General features: G+C 40.0%; 2 protein-coding genes across 7 annotated transcripts in view; one reads left to right on the top strand and one right to left on the bottom strand.

Moving 5' to 3' along the window:
* Positions 1 to 6,807: 6,807 nt before the first annotated feature.
* On the top strand, positions 6,808 to 13,713 carry YARS2 (tyrosyl-tRNA synthetase 2). Its single transcript, XM_050914929.1, has 5 exons — positions 6,808 to 7,616; positions 8,682 to 8,849; positions 10,374 to 10,529; positions 10,863 to 11,033; positions 11,500 to 13,713. The coding sequence occupies exons 1-5, from the start codon at positions 6,808 to 6,810 to the stop codon at positions 11,657 to 11,659; spliced, it is 1,464 nt and encodes a 487-aa protein (XP_050770886.1). The 3' UTR covers positions 11,660 to 13,713.
* A 3,581-nt stretch (positions 13,714 to 17,294) lies between these two features.
* Positions 17,295 to 20,674, bottom strand: part of DNM1L (dynamin 1 like) — a 40,431-nt gene continuing 37,051 nt past the window's right edge. For all 6 annotated transcript variants that reach the window (XM_050915628.1, XM_050915625.1, XM_050915629.1 and 3 more), the window contains 2 exons: positions 19,838 to 19,997; positions 17,295 to 18,380 (listed from right to left, as the gene is read on the bottom strand). In XM_050915628.1, the coding sequence (XP_050771585.1) occupies positions 18,324 to 18,380; positions 19,838 to 19,997 (217 nt within the window). In that variant the 3' untranslated portion in view covers positions 17,295 to 18,323. The remainder of the gene's footprint in view (positions 18,381 to 19,837; positions 19,998 to 20,674) is intronic.

Below are 20,674 nucleotides of genomic sequence, written 5' to 3'. Positions count from 1 at the left end.
TTATTGGACTGAGCCACGTACAACATTTTTCTAGACAGGATGTTTAGCGGGGTCATTTATTCTTCTTATTCAGGTAGAACTGCAGTTAACACAGATTGATTAAAAATGTATTATATACCTTGAATGAGATTGATTAAAAATGTATTATATACCTTGAATGAGGAATGTGGCACAAGTTGTGCATGGTTTCCTGGACAAATACACAGCGCAGTCACGCAAAGAAGAGGGAAGACACCGAATGATTTGGTGTACAGCATGCAACCCAGGTTTGGAGAAAGTCATAGCTACTATTTTGTGTACTTTGTCCGATTCGCATATTACAATCCCAGTCTTATTGAACTGAAGAGAAAAAAAAGAAAGCTTATTTTTCACAGCAGATTTGATTTTACAAGCATGCATGCTTTATACAGATTCAAAAATACACTATAGGTTTTGCCACATTGTATTACATATAACTGCTCTTTAGTCCCACAATCTTTAGATCACAACCTCTCTTTATAAAAAGTTAATGTAAATTTAGTATGAATTGATTTTTTTCTGTGCATTAGTTCTCAAGAAATCCAGTGCTGCTCCAATTAAGAGACACATGAAACCCAAACTGGAATCAATCGGAAAGATCAAACTATAGATTTCTAAAAAGCCCTCAGAAGTATTCCTTTCTTTTAGCCAAATTTCTCCAGGAATATATACACACACACACATACATATATATATAGCTGGGTTCTTTATATTAGCTGTGGTAGGAGAAAAAAAAAAAAGACAACGGTATTAAAGTTCATAATGAGTGTCCAGGTTCTTTAAATCTTCTGTATTTTCATGTAACGGCAGGTATTCTAATGCCCGCTGTTGCTACAACAGCGCAAAAAGTAAATTATGCTGTCACTGGATACAGCCCCCCTACAAGGCCGGTAGATGCACTACACGGTAACAAATCAGAATCACAGAGTAAGTTAGATTTGAAATGGAAACCCGGAGGTTACCTAATCCACCCCGCTGCTCAAAGCAGGGCCAACTTCAAAATTAGATCAGATTATACAGTTCTTACTTAGATAACAGTTTTTGTCTTCTCTGTCACAGAAGAAGTTGGAATAATCTATTCTAGGTGATCACCTACAGATTCAACTGTTCTGAAGTTCAGTAACACATACAGGGAATGTTTCACTGAATGCAGGTCCACTCCGCCTGCCCCGACGGACGTCTTGCATGGGAATTGAATACCTTGTGCCATTTTTCAGAAAAGAGCAGCAGCTTTGGGATTCACTAACATCTTTCAAAAAGACTGTAAACATTTATTGCTGTAAGTTTCTCAAAGAAATAATAGCATTAAGCAAAGCAAGAGTGAAGAAAGTAGTATCAGTGATATAAAAAGATCTATTACTGACCATCTGACCAAAAGGTAAAAGGATAAAGTGCCTTTTTTTTTTTTTTAATCCTTTAAGCAATCATCTGATGTATTCAAAGACCTTTTGATAATGGTACACTAACTGTTGGAGATAGCAGCTAGAAAAGTGATATGTTCAGGACACACCTGCAGCTCTGGAAACATGCCATAGCCTATTTTCATTACAGCAATGAATAAGAAAACAGGTATTTTACATTTGACTCTAACACAGAAGAAGTGACCATAAATCTGAAAATGGGAAGTAATTCCAATAAAAATTATGATGATGTGATACATAGGAAAGGATGTTGTAAGAATGGAATGATGATAATGATTTCAGAAAGACATATATCAGCAAATCTAAGGAACTGTTAGGAAGTCTCTTGGAAAGATAATCCAAGGACTATGAGAGTCTGACTTAGTAGAAGAGAAACAGGAGTACTGATGTAAAGGAAAAGTCAGTAACACCATGAGACCACTTTGGTTGTACCAACAGATCTTTAACAAAACAAGAATCAGAAAAAAAGAAAGGAAGTAAAGGCAATATGAAGAATGAGCATAAAGGAATAGTATAGCATGTACAGATAAACTCAGAAAGACTAAATTACTAAACAAATACAGACGCTTCCACTAGCAAGAGATACAAAAGGCAAAAAGAAAAGGGTATATATAAAATCGCAGGAAGAAAATCAAAGGAGGCATGGTTACATTACACAACAGGAAAGGAGAGCAAACAAGAATACAGAAAAGGCTGCACAGCAACAAGATGAAACCAAAACCAAGCAAAGCAAGATCCTCCCTTGGAAACAGAAACTGAACAAGCAAATACAATCTAGAAACATCTGCTAGCCACAAGAGTCAGGAGACTATTGTGAACTCCAGTTCAACAGACCAACAACACAACGTTACTATTGACCTCCACATATGATAGATGTTTACAGGAATTGCACAGCTGTAGTTACTCGATCTGAAGGACTGTTGCATCAGGTTTTCGTCCTACTCTAAGAAAAATGCAAGCACACTGGAGAATCTAGGGAAGGAACCTTCGAGGTTTAAAAAAAAAAAAAACCAAAACCACAACAAAAATCTAAGAGAAAGACTGAAGCTTGACATAAGAAGGTTGAGAAATTGCTCCTATAAAATAGATTGACAATCGGGTTAGACAAGTATCTGATAAGGGTGGTGTAATTAGACTTAATTCTGCTTCACTGCAAGAAAATGGATTAGATAACTTCAGCCCATTTCTATGATTCCATTGTTTCACATTCAAAGCTGTTTCTTATTATTAGGTCCCATATCAGATCAACTGTTTACAAATTCAGTAATACTTCAGTAGTTCTTAAAGTTTTTAAAAGTGTAACCATCACTGTTACTGTTATCTGCTAACTAGATCACAGTGTAGTATTTAATTTATAGTTTTATAAACCATTCTCAGATAACCTGGAGTAGGAAAAGCTTTCTACCCAAGCAACACAGTGTGTGGAATTGAAGATAAAATATTTAATATTTTCATACTTACAACTAAAATTAAGCTAGGATGTATTTTAACTGTGGAAATGAGAACATGAATAAATGATAAAATGGGAGTTTTAGTTATTTGTTTCAGAAAAGCACAATGGCCCTTAGAGTGTCTGGGACCGATTCGGCTATCACTAAAGCACCGTCCAAGCCCAAACTGCAAAGTCTGTCACTCTCATCCTGTGAGGAAAGGACTAAGGAGCTCTGCTTAACAAGCTACCACTGCTACAGCTGCACTTAGCACAGAGAAAGGTTTCCATTTTTTCTCGCCTACCAATTGTCATCCCTAAACTGATCTTTATGTGAATGAGTTCACAGCCTACAGCTCTGCTGAGATGCATCCAAGGAAGACTCACGGCACTGAAAAAGTCTGGCACACAAAAGGCAGAGCTGCATGCTGGGGTTGCTACTACCTGTGATATGCTCTATTCTCATAATATAAATGGACAAAGATTTAAAATGTCTTGAGAGATACTCACATGAAGAATTCTACTCCCCGAGTTAATAACAATTCCAAGGAGGGAACACATTACCACTATCCATGCTGTCTAGTACCATTCTAGTTATTGACAAGGCTGTCCATTTGAATATATGAATATTCTTTTACCTGGGTGTTTCACCTGCTTTGCGCCATTCCCAAAAGCAATGACAGCTTTGGCTAAATGACTGAAACTATGTGCATCACCAGGATCATCAGGAACAGAAACTGAAGCTGGTTCAGTACCCACAGGAAGGACAGAGGGAGGCCAACAACTGTCTCACAAAATTATTTACTATTTTCAATCACATGTAAACACAAAATAATCTTCACAATATCCCTACATGTAGACAACTGAACATTTTATCCTCATCTTTCAAGTAGGGAAAGCAAACACAAGACAGTGCCACTTTTCCAGGGCAATCTCCTCCCGTTCTATTATGGGGTTCATTAACAATTAGGGCATGTTGGTATGCCTCAGTGATATGAAATAATGATGGGAAATTAAAAAATTGGTATTAATCGATACTTAGGAATCCAGTATCTTTATGTAACTTTATCGGATGACAGTGAAAAATTTAACAGCATCGATTATTACCAGTAACTTTTAAAACACAAGACTAGAATGGACCACCTAACTCAGCAGATTCACTCCCCCACAAAAGCGGGAAATCGTACAACAGAGGCTTATAAATGTTTTGTTTGATGGATGACATTAGATATTTTAAAGGATAATTCCCAGTAAAATAAGCAGCAACAATATTTCCTAGCGATGATAACTTGTTACATACCTGGTCAGATGGGGCATGACACTCTGGAGACTCCTCCATAAGACGAGCTAGAAACATACACAAATCTTTCTTCTCTAAGCGTATGCATGGATGACTTTCTGAACAGGTCCAAATAAATACGTCATAATTAGTAGGCAAATTCAAATAGGTTCATGCTACAGAAAAGACACTGTTGATTGCTGCACTTTTGGTAATATGGGGAATGAAGGCAGAGTATTTGGATAAAGGAAAACATAGAAATATGTAATTTTATTTTTTTTTTAATATACTGCACATACAGATTAACTGTCAGGAAATACAAGTGAGACAGAGAAAAGTTTGTGCTGGTGTTGCCTAAGGAGCGCACCACTTATTGCTAAGCAACACTGAGCTGGTTAACACCCATAAAGCAATACCATCATGCAAGTAACAAATCCAAGAAACCCCACAGAAACTACTATTCAAAGAAAAGCTCTGGGCTGTGGTTAAACTCCTGCTGCTCATTCTATCAACAAAGAAGTAGCCAAACTTCAGCTGTGATGTCTTCTTTTTGTATTATTTCCTGAAGCCGAAGAGATGTGCCCGTTTCAGTTGACTATATTGAGATGATTAACTGAAGCAAAGAGATACAAACCATCCTCCATGTCCTCAGCTCCAGAAGGTCTCCTCTTCCAAGGAAAAAAAGAAGTCTTCCTTTTAACTTACTTTTGAAGCAAAGCACTGTAGTAAAGAAAATATATGTATACATGTGTGTATACATATGAACATGTAACTTGTTTGTGTCTATTCATGTTTTAAAAATAATAAAACACCCTTCACCCCACACAAATGCAAACAAAACGTAAAGGAAAATCTGGTATCTTGTATTGCCGCTCCTCTTTCTTTTTGCCAGTGCAATAAATCTTCAGAAAAACAAAACCAATTTGTACCATCCCCGTTAAGTATGCAACTACCAGTCCAATGACAAAGTACTTCACAGCACCTTTTCTTATAAAACGCCATTAGCACAAGCATTAAGTATTTCCCATTGACAGATACCTCATCACTTTAGGATTAGCTCACTGATGCTTAATGGAGTGAGTGGTTTTTTTCATCTTTCATTATTTTCCACCAAAACCTGATTTTCTTCCATCACGTTTATCGCCAATGTGATATAACAGAACGATTCTGTACTTCACTCACCCGCAGGTCTGTTAGCAAGAAGTCTTCAACGATAATAGTTTTCAAGTGGCAAAACTAATGCTTTTATATCTTCCTTCTCTACTGTGAGTCATTGTCATGTACACCCCGTTTTGCCTTTGACACTACCTTGGATCCACCCTGTCAATATTTGTATTCTATGTGGAGATCAGTTTGGTGAATTAGAGAGGTTGACCAGGACAACCAGGCGCTGACCTATGACCGCTACACACAGGTAAATGCTCTCCCCCCAACTTAAAGTGATGAATTAAAAGAGAGATTTGTATTGGTATCGTTATTTAGCACTGCTCAGATCTCTAATAAAACACCTTCTCTGGGCTGTGTGAACTCATGAGTAACTGGACAATCTAAATACCTCCTATTTTATAATGTATAGGCCCCTCAGAAATACAGTCTGCCAATACTTACCTATGTAATCAATATACAAAGCCAGACTGTCCAAAATTGGAAGGGCTTGTTATAAAAACGATGTAATTTCTCTAAATGACTTCATATTATTTTCCATACCCAGTCATGCTCTTCACACCTTTTTTCTTTTTTTTTTTTTAACTACTACTGACTTCCTCCTACTACAGTGCTTTACGGAAGCACCAAAGCATACCAAGCATATTGGATTTCCAAAATTTTTCCATTATCTTTTACTACTCTCACTAAATTGGAGTAGACTCATTGTTTTGTTAAACTGAAGCAGGAAGTCAGTCAAAAGGAGGAGCGAACAGTTCTCGAAAATGCTAGAAAAATAACACCACGAACATTGTTTTTCTTGGACTGGCAGTTCTTCGAAGCGGCAGGTGACCGGTGCAAGCCCTCTCTCCGTGCTGCCACGCCAGCAGAAGTGATTCACTTCAACTAACAATACAACTGGGAGGAATGAGGAAGTTCATGGGCAAGTAAAATATACCTGCAGACACCGAGTCCAATTTCCAATTAAATCCCACCAAGACAGTGTTTTAAACAGGCTCAGACTTTCGAAGTTTATAAATTCTGGAGTCTGTAAGTTCTAAAGCCGCAACGTTACTAATTTAAGCATCTGGTACCCGTTCTGCCAGACGCCCTACTCGACGCTGAAGGCCTGATTTCCAACGCACGCATTTTAGCCTGCAGGCAGTTCGAAATCCCGGTGCTTCGGGTGAGGAAAAAAACCGGAGGAGGAGCCAACACAGCCCGTTTCTGCGTGCATCTCCTTTAACACCCCGAAGGACAACCACCCGCCAGTGCACGGGCCTGCAGCACCCCGGCCGCCGACCGTTAAAGCCTTCCGCCGACTCCTCCCGGCCGGGGGCAATCACACGCAACGGGCTCCAGCTCAGCCGAGCCGGGCCCGGCCCAGCCCTGCCTTGCCTGCGGGCACCACTCCAGGGACGCGCGGCGGGAGGCGCAGGGCACACCGCCCCGGCAGGACGGGCCCGGCCCTCCCGCTGCCACCGCCCCGCCCCGATCCCAGCGTCCCGCGGGGCAAGATGGCGGCGCCCGCGCTGCAGCGGCGGTGCGGCCGGGCGGCGGGGCTGTGGGGCGGCCTGCTCCGGACCCCACCGCCGCTGCCGCTGCCGCTCCGGCGGCGAGCCCACGAGCAGCCGCGGCGGGCCCGGGGCGCCGGGGGCCTGCTGGCGGCGCAGTGCGAGCGCGGCCTCTTCCAGGAGGTGTTCCCGGCGCAGAGCGCGGAGGAGCAGCTGCCGGGCCTGCTGGAGCCGGGCCGCCCGCCCCTCACCGCCTACTGCGGCTTCGACCCGACGGCCGACTCGCTGCACGTCGGGCACCTGCTGGCCGTCATGGCGCTCCTCCACTTCCAGCGCGCGGGCCACAACGTCATCGCCGTGGTGGGGGGGGCCACGGCGCGCCTGGGGGACCCCAGCGGCCGGGAGCGCGCGCGGGAGCCGCTGTCGGCGGAGCGGGTGCGGGCGCACGCGCGGGGGCTGCGGGCCGGCCTGGGGCGGCTGTTCGAGAACCACCGGGAGCTGTTCTGGGCGGCGGGCGGCGGGCGGCTGGGGCAGGCCGCGCTGCTGGACAACGCCTCCTGGCTGGGCCGGCAGCCGCTGCTCGACTTCCTCGGCGGGGCCGGCGGGCGGCTCCGCATGGGCACGCTGCTGAGCCGGCAGAGCTGCCAGGCGCGGCTGCGCAGCCCCGAGGGCATGAGCCTGGCCGAGTTCCTCTACCCGGCGCTGCAGGCCTACGACTTCCTCCACCTCCACCAGCACCACGGCTGCCGCATCCAGCTGGGGGGCGCCGACCAGATGGGCAACATCATGTCCGGCTACGATCTGGTCAGCAGGTACGCCGGGGACGGGCGGAGCGGAGGGCGGGCGCCGCGGGGCCTCTCCCCGGGGCGCGGCGTGGTCCTTGCCTCTGACCCGGGGGGTCTGGCCCGGAGGAGGCGGTGAGCGGTGGCGATGCGCAGGGTCAGGGCGTCCGGCGTCCTAATAACTCTGCGCAACTTCGTCTTGACAGTCCCTAGAGCACCGGGAGCAGAAGTCGCCCCTCAAGAGAGTTGGCGTTACGCAAAACTGTGGGATTTGAGAAGAGTAGTTAATTGTCCTGACAGGGAGCCTGGCACACGCGTAGATTTTGGCCATGGTTTTAAGCCTTTTCCGTGAAATATTAATGAATTTTTAACAAAAAGGATGGGTTCTTGTACTAGGGAATCCAAGAACCAAAATCAAATATCCTGAAACGTGGGACAAAATCGAGACCAGTCTTGTGCTGGCAAACGCATTCCAGTGTAATCACACCGAAGCAGAAGCAGTCGTGGTGTATTGGTAAAGATGGTTGCACTTCCTCCCTCAGAAATAAAACGAAACCTGATGATGAGGAGCGCTTGCTTAGCCACCAGATTTCGTGTGAGTCTTACAAAATTCTTAGAAGTGTACAAGCAAATCAGTGAGCACATGGCAGTGCTTCTACTGCAGTACGTGCTTGACTATTACAAGACATTAGAGAGTCAGCACAGAAGAAAAGCCTTACAAGTGTCCCAGCCACACAAGCCACGCAAGCAGCTTCAATTAGTGCTCAGAGCAGAAGACAAAACATACAGGACGCTTGAATTTGCTAGTGCTGTTGCTCATGAAACTACTTATTTAAAGTATGTAAACTTCTTTGTTACACACAAAAGCACTTAATTTTTTTTTAATTCAAGATTGGGTTTTTTTTTCCTACAGCACTCTTCTCGTGAAAACAATGTTCTGGCATCTTTTGCCCCTCACCCCCCTGTCTTATTTAACTGCTTTATATCAAGGATAGAATCTTACAGAATACTTATATTTTAGTCAACTTCACCAAGATGGGATTTAAAAAAAAAAAAAAAGAAAATTTAACATGCAGTGACTCTTCTCTTTCTCAGGATGACAGGAACAGATGTGTTTGGAATTACTGTACCTCTTATTACCAGTACTACTGGAGATAAACTGGGAAAGACTGCTGGCAATGCAGTTTGGCTAAACAGAGATAAGACTTCTCCATTTGAGCTGTATCAGTTTTTTGTCAGACAACAAGATAACATAGTTGAAAAGTAAGTAGTTTTTCTTCATCTTGCTTTTTGTCATTCTTTATAAAACCTGATCCTAACTGTTCTTGGTAACTGTTTTGTGTGGATATGTGCAACGCAAGCTCCTTATAGAAGTGTATGTTAATTATAACTGTACGTTCATTAAATAAGCAGGCCTGACTGGTTCATAAGTATACAGGATAGTGAAACCTGTCTCCATATGCTGGCATATGCATCATAGAATTAGAATGTGGATGAACACACAAGTAAAGCACAACGCATTTTGTTCTAATAGTGGGGTGAATTTATCTTACGAGGTATGTTAGTTTCAGTACCGTAACATCACAGTATCGAATGAAATCTCTCCTGCTGAATAATAAGGAACTGCAGTTTAATAGATACCAATTACTACAAGTTTTTACCTAGTATGAGGTATCCAGAAACACTATATTCTAATTGCAAGAAGCTACTTAACTCGTTATAAACAAACACATAACGTGCAGCTTCTAGAACTGCATCACATTAAAAACTGCATATCCCTAAGCGAATTGAAATAGTGTCTTGTTAGGAAAAAGCCAAGAAGTTCCTATTTATGATTGTATTAACTGTCTAGATTAGCAGTCTCCAAATTTTTTTAATCATGTGGCCCATCAGTAAAAAAAATTTTGAGCATGCACTCCCAATATGTGTATATTTATAATTATATAAATGTGCTACTGAAGTTTTAATTAAATTACGTTAATTTTAATAAGTTGCTATATGTTCTCTTTTAAATCTGCTTTTCTTTAAGTCTTTGACAGTCTCACTGTCAAATCCGAGTCTTCATAAACCTCAGACAGGTACTTCCCTTTCATATTGTGACCTGTCTCATAACTCAGTTACCTCTCTCAAAGGTTTATGCCCTGATATTTCAAATTGAGGTTCTGCATCCACACTTTTCAGACTGATAAGAAGGGGGTGTGGGTACTTAATAGTAAAATGTTTCATGTGTTCAGACTTTATAACAGTAAAGGTACCTTTTTTAATACACTGCATTTCATACTACTGCAAGCCCATTAAAATGGACTATGCTTAGATACACACCTCTAAATTCTTGATAATCCTAAATAATCTTCCTGTTGAGATACTCACTCATCAATACATAGCATGCTTCTGTCCCGTGATCACCACAGAATGGCAGTGGTATTTTGCGTTAGCATATTGTGCAACTACTATGAATATAATATAAAACCTTGTTAGTTGACACACAATTGCAATAAATCCTGTAAAGTACACGTTTCAAGAGAAAACCAAGTTGTTGATTGCAATACAAGCTTTATAAAAGCATGTGACACTGTCTTAAGTCTGAACACATTACCCTACCCCACATGGAATATTAAATAAACTGTGAGTTATCCTGGTAAGCTGAAGCATGTGGGCAAAAACAAAGAGTTGTTTGAAAGGACAGAATATCTGTAATATGGATTTCTTAAATTGATTAAGAATCATTTTAGTGTAGTTAATGAAGTTTGAATGACAAAGGCAAAATAATTTTTTCCTTGCTCGTAGATACCTGAAACTCTTCACCTTCCTTCCTCTTGAGGAGATTGACCACATCATGGAAATGCATGCTAAAGAACCTGAAAAGTGGGGCCCTCAGAAACGACTTGCTGCAGAAGTAACCAAGCTTGTTCATGGTAGAGAGGGGCTAGAATCTGCTAAGAGGTGAAGTTTGATTTGTCGAGCAGTTTTCTTTCAGATTTATTCAATGGTAATTATCCATAGCTTTTCAGGGACTATTTTCATGTAGTTAGTTGTTGCTTAGCTGTTAAAAGAGAAACATGTAGTAATTCTGTAGACTTAAAAATACATTAACAACATTAAAAAAAATTGCAGTGCAGTGGGTTACGATAAAAAAAAAATTGGGGTGTACTTTAAGTACTTGTGTTAGTGTGTGGACCCTCAGAAGAAGTTGGGGAGGGGAATCTGATTAGTTGAGTTGCACTTTGTGTGAAGATGAGACTAGCACTGTATTTTGAATGATCTTTGTTCTCACAGGTGTACTAAGGCCCTTTATTACAGCAGCTTGGAGGCATTGGAAGCTATGTCTGACCAAGAGTTACAGGAACTTTTTAGACAAGCTCCTTCAGCTGAATTGATGCTTGAACCTGGAATGAACGTTCTTGACTTGTGTCGCAAAGCAAATGCCATTCCAGATGGACCCAGTGGGTATGTTATCACCTGTGCTTTTCGGTAATACCTCACGTAAACAGGTTGTAGTGGCATGCTTTCAGAAGTTAAACGATTAGGACAGCCAAATCAAGCAGAAACAGGCTAGCAATCTGCATACCAGCATTAAAGAAGAGGGGAGCATGTGGCCTCATTCCATTTTGAAGTAAAAGTGTAGGGTAATGCAGTCTCATGTACCTTAGCTGTAAAATATACACCTGATGAAGGGACAGTCTAAGGCAACAGCCTAAGTTTCCTTGTACCTCTCAGAAAGAATGGGAGTGGTAGAGGCTAAGGTTGATTTCAGTCGCTCTTGACCTGGACTGAAAGTAAAGTGCAAGAGAATTAAAATTTATTCAATTACAGATCCAACTGAAAAAAACCTTAACTGAACTCTCAATACTTAACAGCAATAATTAGCGGCTTCTTGCAATTACCAGTTGTTGGTTTTTGTTTTTTTTTTAAGGTACCAGAAAATTACAGATGGTGGAGTTTCAATAAACGGGATTCGAGTAACTGATCCTGAGACTGTTCTTATTCTCGGACAGCATATTCTCAAGAATGGAGTATCATTGCTTAGGATTGGAAAGAAAAATTACTACATTATAAAATGGCTGCAGTTGTGACAACAGAACGTCTCCCTAAAACGACGTATCATTTCGACTCTGTTGCTGGAAGATGTACTTGAAGATGTTTCTATACTGTGCATTACTACGCAGCTCACAGACTGCCCAATACCATAGTTTTATTCTCAAAATACACCAACAGAGTTCAAGTAAAGGCAGCTAAGTTATGCCACTGAAGAGATTTTTAGATACTCTGCCTTATTCAAAGCACCATTCATAAGACGATATGCGCAAGAAGATGGAAAGATTAATTTCAAAGTCCAAAGATGGAGGTGCTCTTCCCCTCCTTTAACAACCTTCTGTGTTGTAGGAGGAGAACAGTGGCCAGGTACTCTACAGCATAATCCACAGCAAGATGAGCAAAAGCATACTTGAAACCAATACTTCTTAGAGAGGATGCATGCTGCTGTGCAGTTTGACTTCATCCTAACAGAGAAACCTGTGTAAGTGGGTAAGGACAACCAACCTACGATCAACATTTTTTTTTCAGAACAGGTTTGCTTTGAAGGAAGCTGCAGAAGATTCACAATAAATGAGTAGAATGATCAAGCCGTAATATGTAAGCTTCTTATTGGTTATGTATGGGGGCATGTTGCAAAAAAGCTTTCCAGCCTTAGTATGGTCATACAGAGCAAATTCACTTTTTGAAATGTAAGAGAGTACAGAGCCTTTCAAAGCTTAAATCGGCCTGATAAATTCCTTTTATGCCTTCTGTGTGCTTAGTGGGACTTACAACGTGGGTGACGCTCATTCCACTTCCTCAGTCTTTTGAATTACCTGGATGCATCTGTGCTATCTAGAATCTTTGTCGAAGGTACATCCTGGCACTAGTTCTGTGGGCTCTACAGTCAGTTGCAAGATAGTATATTATATCAGAAGATTTGAAGCATGTACATGAACGCTTTTTTAATTTTAGATGCCTAGGAGTTGTGGGTGAACAGCACCACAAGGGTATCTGGACCAGGAAACGTGAGGGAAGCTATAGTGCTTTTTGCAATTAAAAAAGTCAGATCCTTCAGATAGATGGGGCAACATGCAAAAGCTGCACTCCTTCATGAAAGAGCAGAAAATGATCCTACTGCTTATGGCCTAGCCAACATTTGGGATCATTAACTTCCTCATTTTCTTGTAAAGACAGCATGAAAGTGAGAAGGTACTTCAAGAGTTGGTAGAATAGCAACATCTGTGTTTAAAGGTAGTATTGCTTTATTGCTCCGAAACACCACCACCCCTTTTTATTACTAGCCACTAGAGCTGCTTACACACCTGGAATCAAATAAGAATGGAGTACACCACCTTGCTAAAGTCTCTTCCCATGGTAGGGTTTGGGCTTGGGTTGCTTAGGCAATACAGGTGCCACAGTACTTATAGCCAGGTCACCTGAACAACAGCAAAACCCACATGTGGTTACCAAGATTATTTGTAGTACAAGCCTGTATTTGAATTACTTGGAACTGGTTAATTGACTTAGAATACAGTAATGTAGCTGGCTGGCTCAGAACTTTCTTATTAAGGGACTCTCCCTGCCCCAGTACAAACACATATGAAACTCTCAGTCTGATTTATCAGTTGATTGATTGCTTTGGGCCTTGACTTCGGGGTTGTTTTCAAGGTTTAGGGTGACCCTCATGCTTAGGCCAAGGAGAATCATTTCCTAGTCCATGAAACTAGACAATACAGTTTTGCAGTCGCACCAGCCACAAGGGGAGAGGCCTTAATCTCAGCTACCTGAATGTGGTAACTCATCACCACCTCTTAACGTTGTTACAAGAAGTCATGGTATTTCAGCTGGTTTAAAACCACCAAGCCTATGAGAAGAATGGAGAAGTTACAGGAAATGTTAGTAAGCCTCAGGAATCCAGATAGTCTGTAGTTGGGTGTGGAGTTTCTGTTGGTTTTTTTAGGTGGGTTGTTTTGGTTTTGGTTTTGGTTTTTTTTTACTTGATGTTGTTCAACTTGATGTGATCAACTTGGTGGCACTTGATGGTGGCTTTATTTGCATGGTCAATCGAGGTTTCAATAGTAATAAATTTTAGTGGCTTGCTGCTTATACATCACAGTTTCTTCAGATTATTAAACTGTAATATGATAGCACTTTCAGTAGCTCACCATATGGAGTTGTTAGTATTAATTTCAGTTTCTAGATCCCATTTATGTGCCTGATAATGAGATCTCTCTATCCTCATCTCTGTTATATAAAGAAAAATAAAAAGTAGTTGAGTCATTCCTACCTTAAAAAGATGCTCTACATATCCTGTTAGCTCTCAGGAACAGTTTGTGTTGCTTGTTACTTTGCCTTAAGCTGCAGTAATGATCAGCGCTATCCTAGACAAAGCATATGGAGGAAAAATCACAACTTTGGTGTAAAAGGGTAGGAGAAGGGAAAGTTAAGTTCATCCACTTAATATAGCTGCCTTGTTCTGTAAATGGCAGAAGCATTATAGCAATACAGAAACATGCACCTGGGAACAAAAATATACCAGTACACACCCATGTTAGCCTCCAGAGAAATGGAACAGATCAGATTTGACAGTTAACTTTCTGCTTGCAGGAAATAATCTCCTAGGAGTAGAATAAGTCAGTCATGTTTCATGTCTGATCTCTCTCCTGCCTTTTTTCCTTCATCTCCAAATGGTGCAGATGATACACATATATCCACAAATTTCAGCTCTTTTTTTAAAAGCACTAGTACCCACTTTGATCAAGTATTAAAAGGTTTTTATTTATTTTTACAAATACAAAATAAAAAAGGGAATTAAATTCTTTGCATACAAGGTTTTTAATACGATCCATAACTCCAAGAAATTTAGTCCATGCTTCCTTTTGACCAACGCCTAGCAATCCACACCCTTTCCTGACTCTTTCCAAAGAAACAGTTGGACACAACCACTACTTTTCATGATTGTACAGGGTATCACAATTGAGCATTTGAACACTTAGGCCAAGAATCAAGGATGGCTGAAAAATCAAGTATTCTTTCTTAGCCTGGTCTCATTTCTCATATACCCCAAACCAAGTATGTTAAGGTAATCGATCAGAGACATAGCTTGTTCAAATGTGAACAAGTAGTAACTAATATTAAAGTATTTAACATGTCTACAAATGTGTGATTTGGAAGTGCAAGAAGAAAAGTAATTATTTGGGCCACATATTAATACAAGAACCCAAAACAAATACATTTGTACAGCATCTAGGGACAGCAAAAACTGGAGGACTTGAATTTAACAGTATTGTGGCAGCTGCTAGCAATGAAGAGGTAAAGGGTGAAAGGGTGTGCAGCAATTAAACTAAAAGGGAGCTGTCAGAGCATGAAAGCACCTTCACTAGTTTAAACAGTGTCACTGGGCGTAAAACCATATTTAGGTGGTCTACTCTGTTTTTCTCTTAAACTTTGAAGTATTAATCATCTAGCTCTCACCTCAAAGCACAGAGTTTAACTGGCAACAAGTGAAAAAGGAGATCCATTTGAGATCTTCGGTATCTGCAGAAAACACTAGCTGGCAATCGCTCTCATAGTTAAAGGACTTAACTGTGGAAAAACCCCAAAACACTCAAGATAATTAAAGTTACCAACAGGGGCACAACAGACTGGCAAGTTGTTTCCCCTGCTGTATTCCATAAAGCAGAGACCTACATTTGCAATATCCAATCTGGGATCTTTCAAAGTCAATCCTCCATAAAGCATAGGGTAAAGGCAAGTTTTACGTAAGTTTTGTTATGTTTACTTCAGAATGCAGTTTGAAGCACACAGTGAAGCACCCACCCCTTAATCATCTCTTCCGCTAAGTGAAATTTGAAACTGACTACTAAAAAACCCAAGTAATTTATTGACAAACTCTGTTCATGTAGGGATACTATGTTTTATTTACAGTAGTACCACACATAGGTCAGGTATTTATGTCAAATATTTACTAATCTAAACTTAGCTACAGTGGTTTTTCTCCCCCCTGATTGTGTGTTTCACTGGATAGCAAGTTATTATAATGTTAGCTGAAATTTGTGCATTGATGACAAAAGTATTTCAAGTTTAAATTAAATAAGGTGGACTAGAAGACATTTGTAAACCATCAGTCTAATCTGGGAATTTTTCAGTTGCTGCCTTCATTAGGCTTTTTTCCATAGTTTCCCCATAATTTCTTTTAATGGTGGCAGTAACAGTAGCATTTTAAGTATTTTAGTTCAATTCCAGACAACGGATTGTTTAAAAACCATTAATAGCCACTAGCACCCTGTCTACACTATCACTTAATGCAACTATACAAGAACTAACAATGCAGCATTGCATGAGGGCAAGTGCAAACATACATAAGGCTGTACAAATATAGGTAGTTATACTGTGAACTTCTAAGAGCATGTAAGCCCTGCCACCTGAACTACAAGTCAGTTCAAAACTTTATTTCTGGGATAATTAGTTTTGTGTATTATCCATTTATTTAATAACAGGATTGTTACAGCATGGATTTTTAAAGACTTGCATTAAGGATTACAAATCAAGTTCATTTCTTGGCACTCAAACATTACCAAATTGAAAATTTTTGTGAAGCTTAAAGGCGTAACATTTCAAAAAACAAATTAACACTGTAGAAATGTCACATGACATTACAGAGCCAGTTATCACTTGCAGGAATTTCTTAAATAAATGGAATTCATTTGCTTTATGCAGCATTTCAAAACTTCAAAAGTCAGAATATTTCTTCACAAGAGACTGTTGACTGAACTTTGGGAGTTAAAGCTTAGGTAGCAGTTCACTTATGGACGGCTCTACCTTGTTGAAAACATACTTCTTCGATGTCAAAAGTAAAAGGGAAAGAGGTGTCAGGTGAATTCCAAACAGAAATCTAATGCTTTTGACAAAACTATTAAAAGCTTTCACTGTTCACCAGAATTGATTTGAAAAGTGGCTTGCACTTCACTACAGCCACATTTCTTAAATCTGAGAACTACCATCCCTGGATACAATGCAAGAAGTTAAAATTAATTCCTTTGTATTCATTGCATGTAGTGCATACATCATGACTTTTTAGGCTGTTTAAAAATACAGAATATATTTCTGTGTTCTGCATGAATTATTTCAGATCATGCATAAAGTATCCAAAAGTTGCATCTGTCAGACTTAACTCCTTGTGCTTGTATTGGTGCTATACTGAAGATTAGCATGAGAAAAATACACTTTTAAACAGACCTTCCTGTAAACTGAGGTCTTAACAGTTTTAAAAGTTTCAATCTTTAGCAGCTTACAAAAGGAATTCCATTTCTGTTAACTGATGAAATGGTGAAGGAACTGAATATGGTAATAAAAACCTCACTATACTGGCCCAATATCGTAAAAGCAAGCCATTGATGTTAACAGCAGTGTCCTATTTTTCATGCAAGTTGTGTTAAAGATAAAATATCAGCAACATCATAGTAAACATTTTTACTTTATACAAAAAAGTGAATCTGCTTGAAAAGTACATGCAAGTGTGCTGGCTGGAGTTTAAATAAATTTTTATTCATAAAAATTAAAATGTTTACTTTTTAAAGGCTAGTGTGATCAATATTTATCTGAATTACAATCAGAAGAAAATAACTCAACTTAATTTCCAACCTAAAATTCCCTAATTTTAGGATTGTCCTCAAAAAAAAAAAAAAAAACAAAGAAAAAAGGAAAAAAAAAAAGCTACTTACAGCACAGTAAAATTTCCTCAAAAGTAACTGTAATCTCTGCTATAAATATTCCAATCCCACAGACCTTCTTTCATACTGACATACATTCCAAAATTTGGAAGAAGTTGTGGGGATCCCCTTCTCCCTGGCCAACTTAATCTGTTTTTAAAAGAAACACTTACTATCCCGTTACAGTTTTGAAATCCTTTTTTATTTTTCAATTCTTCCAGAACAAATTTACTATTGGATGGTCCAGGGGCTTGGTCCCAGGGGGGAGGAAGGGGAAGGTGTTCTTGTACCTGATTATAATCCCCAACATTTATACACAAGCTCCAGTGCACATGAATAACTTGGCACCCACGTTTTAGTAGGCTGTTATTGTTCGCAAGCTCCAGGCTAATTCTTCCTACACGATACTCCATTAATGAAGTTCAAGGTTTTGTCTGCAGTTTTAACATTTGGGGGGAAAAAAAATGGGGACACACATACATAGTAATACGGTAGACATCTCTACTGTGCTATAAAGTTGATACCTCCATCTGTCATAGTGCATGCAATATATTCATGAAAGAAAATACTCGGTGCTCTCTTCTCTTCACAGTATTTAAACTTCTATTGTAAAAGCAGCTTAAAACTATGTCACAAGACTACACCGTCCATCTTAACCACAGGCAACCTGTTTAGCAAGTCAGGCACTGGAACTTTAATGTTTTTTCCCCAAGTTCAAATGAGACTGTCAGAGACAGTAGACTTGGTCTGCTTTAATTTGCACCAGAAAGCTGGTAAGGAAACATTTAGAGCCATTTATTATATGGATTAAATACGACTTATTTTGCAAAATACAGCATATTTTTCTGTTTGCAAATCAAACCAACTGTCTTTACATGAGCAGATTTACACAGTTGCAGTACACAGATAAGAGTTCATAAATAAAAATTCTACTCCGTATACCATGCCTAGCAATTTTTCAAGTCAATGTAACCTCCAATGCATATAAATAGTGTGGCTGGTACAGTCTTCACCAAAGATGTGTCTCACGAATCTCTGCAATGATCTGACTGGCTCGCTGCAGGGCCTGCACACAGAAAGACAGAAAAGCCAAAGTTACTTCAGTTATTCTGAAGAGATTTCTCAAAGAGATAACAGCAGCAGTCTAGGAAGTGTGATGTTAAAAATCAAATTAAAGCTAATCATTTTCATTATGAAATGAGTGGTAACAACCTGCAACAACATAGATTAACAACTCTGAAGCCTTCCATCTGCAAAAGATTAAGCAAGTGGAAAATACTACAAAGCAAAAGGTAATGGTAAAACTTAGCATAGGTGTCAATAAATCATTTCTCTAGAGAGAGCAGAATTAAAAATTAATTGAAAACTGAACTTCCAGTTAGAAGCAAAAAGAGCTGACTGTCATTGTTTTGAGCAACTTCTACATACTCAGTGTTCCCAATAACACCTATATTTGTCTTAACATTTTGTATTTATAAATAAATTCTCAAGAAGGGCAGACTTTTTCACCACACAGTTTTAATGCTTTAAACCTTCCTCAAAATAAAAGGGGAACTGTACCTATTTTATATCACTTTTAGCATTCCAATGCATTCATTACAGTCTAGCCTGCTAAACTTTGCAAATTTAGAAGCTCGGAATACCAACTAATACTAACATTATTTGAAGTATTACTCCAATTTGGGGAAATCTGAGCTATGAGTTTGGCACTATAAAGTTTACAGTTTAAAAGACTGTTAACAAACAGTTCCCCTCACTCAAATGTTGATCACATAATAGCAAAGATTAAACTTGCTGCAGGTGGCCTTGGACAAGTGGTATCTCAGGGTATCCAGCCTCTCAAACACACGCTGTCTGACCACACTGCCTATGAGAGAGAAGCACCTCTTGCTACTTCTTCAGTGAGCTGAGCTGGCGGAGGGACTTTCTATGCAGTTCAATCCAAAGCAGCATATTGCTGATGCAGCTGATGCAGACACTGATACACCACATAACTGAACAATAAAGAAATGAAGAGTTCTGTAACACAGACGTGTCACAAAGACCCTGTCATACAGATGTACACAGGGGTCCTCATAAGTGAGTCCCAACGTTCCCACTGTTCGTATTATGGGGTACTGTCTAGATACACCAGCCATGGGCCAGTAGGCTCTGTGTGAAGCACACACATGAACGGCACTTAAAACACTGTAAGCTTAATCCCTCAAAAGAGAACTGCTGAACACTATAAAGTTAAATAAAAGCAAATTATTAAAACCAAATGTATAATTGAAAGTAACACCTGATTAGAGCTTCTGCTTTACACCCAAAATATAGTTTAAGTCACCTCTTCCCAAGTACTCAATCTACATAATACTCTCTGGTCACATACTAGTTTTAATTCCTCTAGCAGAGAGAAGTAATACACTGGCATACTCTTAAAAAGCAACAAAGAAAAAAGGAAGGCAAGTCTTCCAAAAATCTCACATTTATATGGTTTCAACTTAATTAACTACTCCCATGAGCTCCTGATCTTTTTAATACCTTTAGCATGTCAGCTGCCTCTTTTCTGCGCTGTGCCATATCCTCAGATTCCGTCAGAAGGTCATCCAACAACAAGGATTTATACAGCTGGCCTACCAGCTCGCTCTGAAGAGTGTCTTTCACGTGGTTCACCAGAAAATGCATCACTGCCTTTGGCACACTGCAAGCACATAAAGATTGTTTCTTCAGAAAGAATTATTCAAAAACAGGTCTGCTCTAGATTGAAGAATGCACAGTGTGAGCAAGCAGCTACACACAACCTTGGCTCAAACGGCCAGGAATCTACCACTACCATAAATAAAAACTCTCTCTCAAGTAAATGCAGTACCTTGTGCAATTTAAGAGCTGTTGAATTTCTTCCAAATAGGATAGCTGCACTGTAAAGAACATGAATAGATATATATAGTGTAAAAAACTAAAGTAAGACTAAATTACTTTGCTCACTAGAGACCACCCTGAGTCTCCACTGTGCTAGGCATGACAACTGAACAGGCAATGAACTGAAAACAGGATCACTGTTGAAACACTGGGCCACATTATCTCTGTTATCAGAGGGCATAACGTGAGAGCAATTTAAAACTGCAAATGGAGTTTAAGTGTGAAAAATATATTTGTCTGGAATGGAGGCAGGCAGCAACCAATGAGAATCAGGAACAATCCATTAGAAAGACACTACAGAATCTGTAGAGCAACATTTTTCAGCTCTATGTCAGGCTAAAAACACCTGAAAGAAACCACTGTCTTAGCTCTGATTTCCATGCTACTAAGCTTCCTGGAAAAAATTCCAAGTATTCAATCTAGCTGAACCTGATTGTCTTTGGGACTTAGGATATGTCT

Source organism: Gymnogyps californianus, chromosome 1, assembly GCF_018139145.2.
Source record: "Gymnogyps californianus isolate 813 chromosome 1, ASM1813914v2, whole genome shotgun sequence".
Taxonomy (NCBI): domain Eukaryota; kingdom Metazoa; phylum Chordata; class Aves; order Accipitriformes; family Cathartidae; genus Gymnogyps; species Gymnogyps californianus.
This window is presented reverse-complemented; position numbering and strand designations above follow the sequence as displayed.

Excerpts from the sequence above, each read along its gene's own strand:
- YARS2 (XM_050914929.1), top strand. The coding sequence starts at position 6,808 with ATGGCGGCGCCCGCGCTGCAGCGGCGGTGCGGCCGGGCGGCGGGGCTG. Across the intron at positions 8,850-10,373 it reads CAAGATAACATAGTTGAAAA|ATACCTGAAACTCTTCACCT; the intron begins GTAAGTAGTTTT and ends CCTTGCTCGTAG. Across the intron at positions 10,530-10,862 it reads GGGCTAGAATCTGCTAAGAG|GTGTACTAAGGCCCTTTATT; the intron begins GTGAAGTTTGAT and ends TTGTTCTCACAG.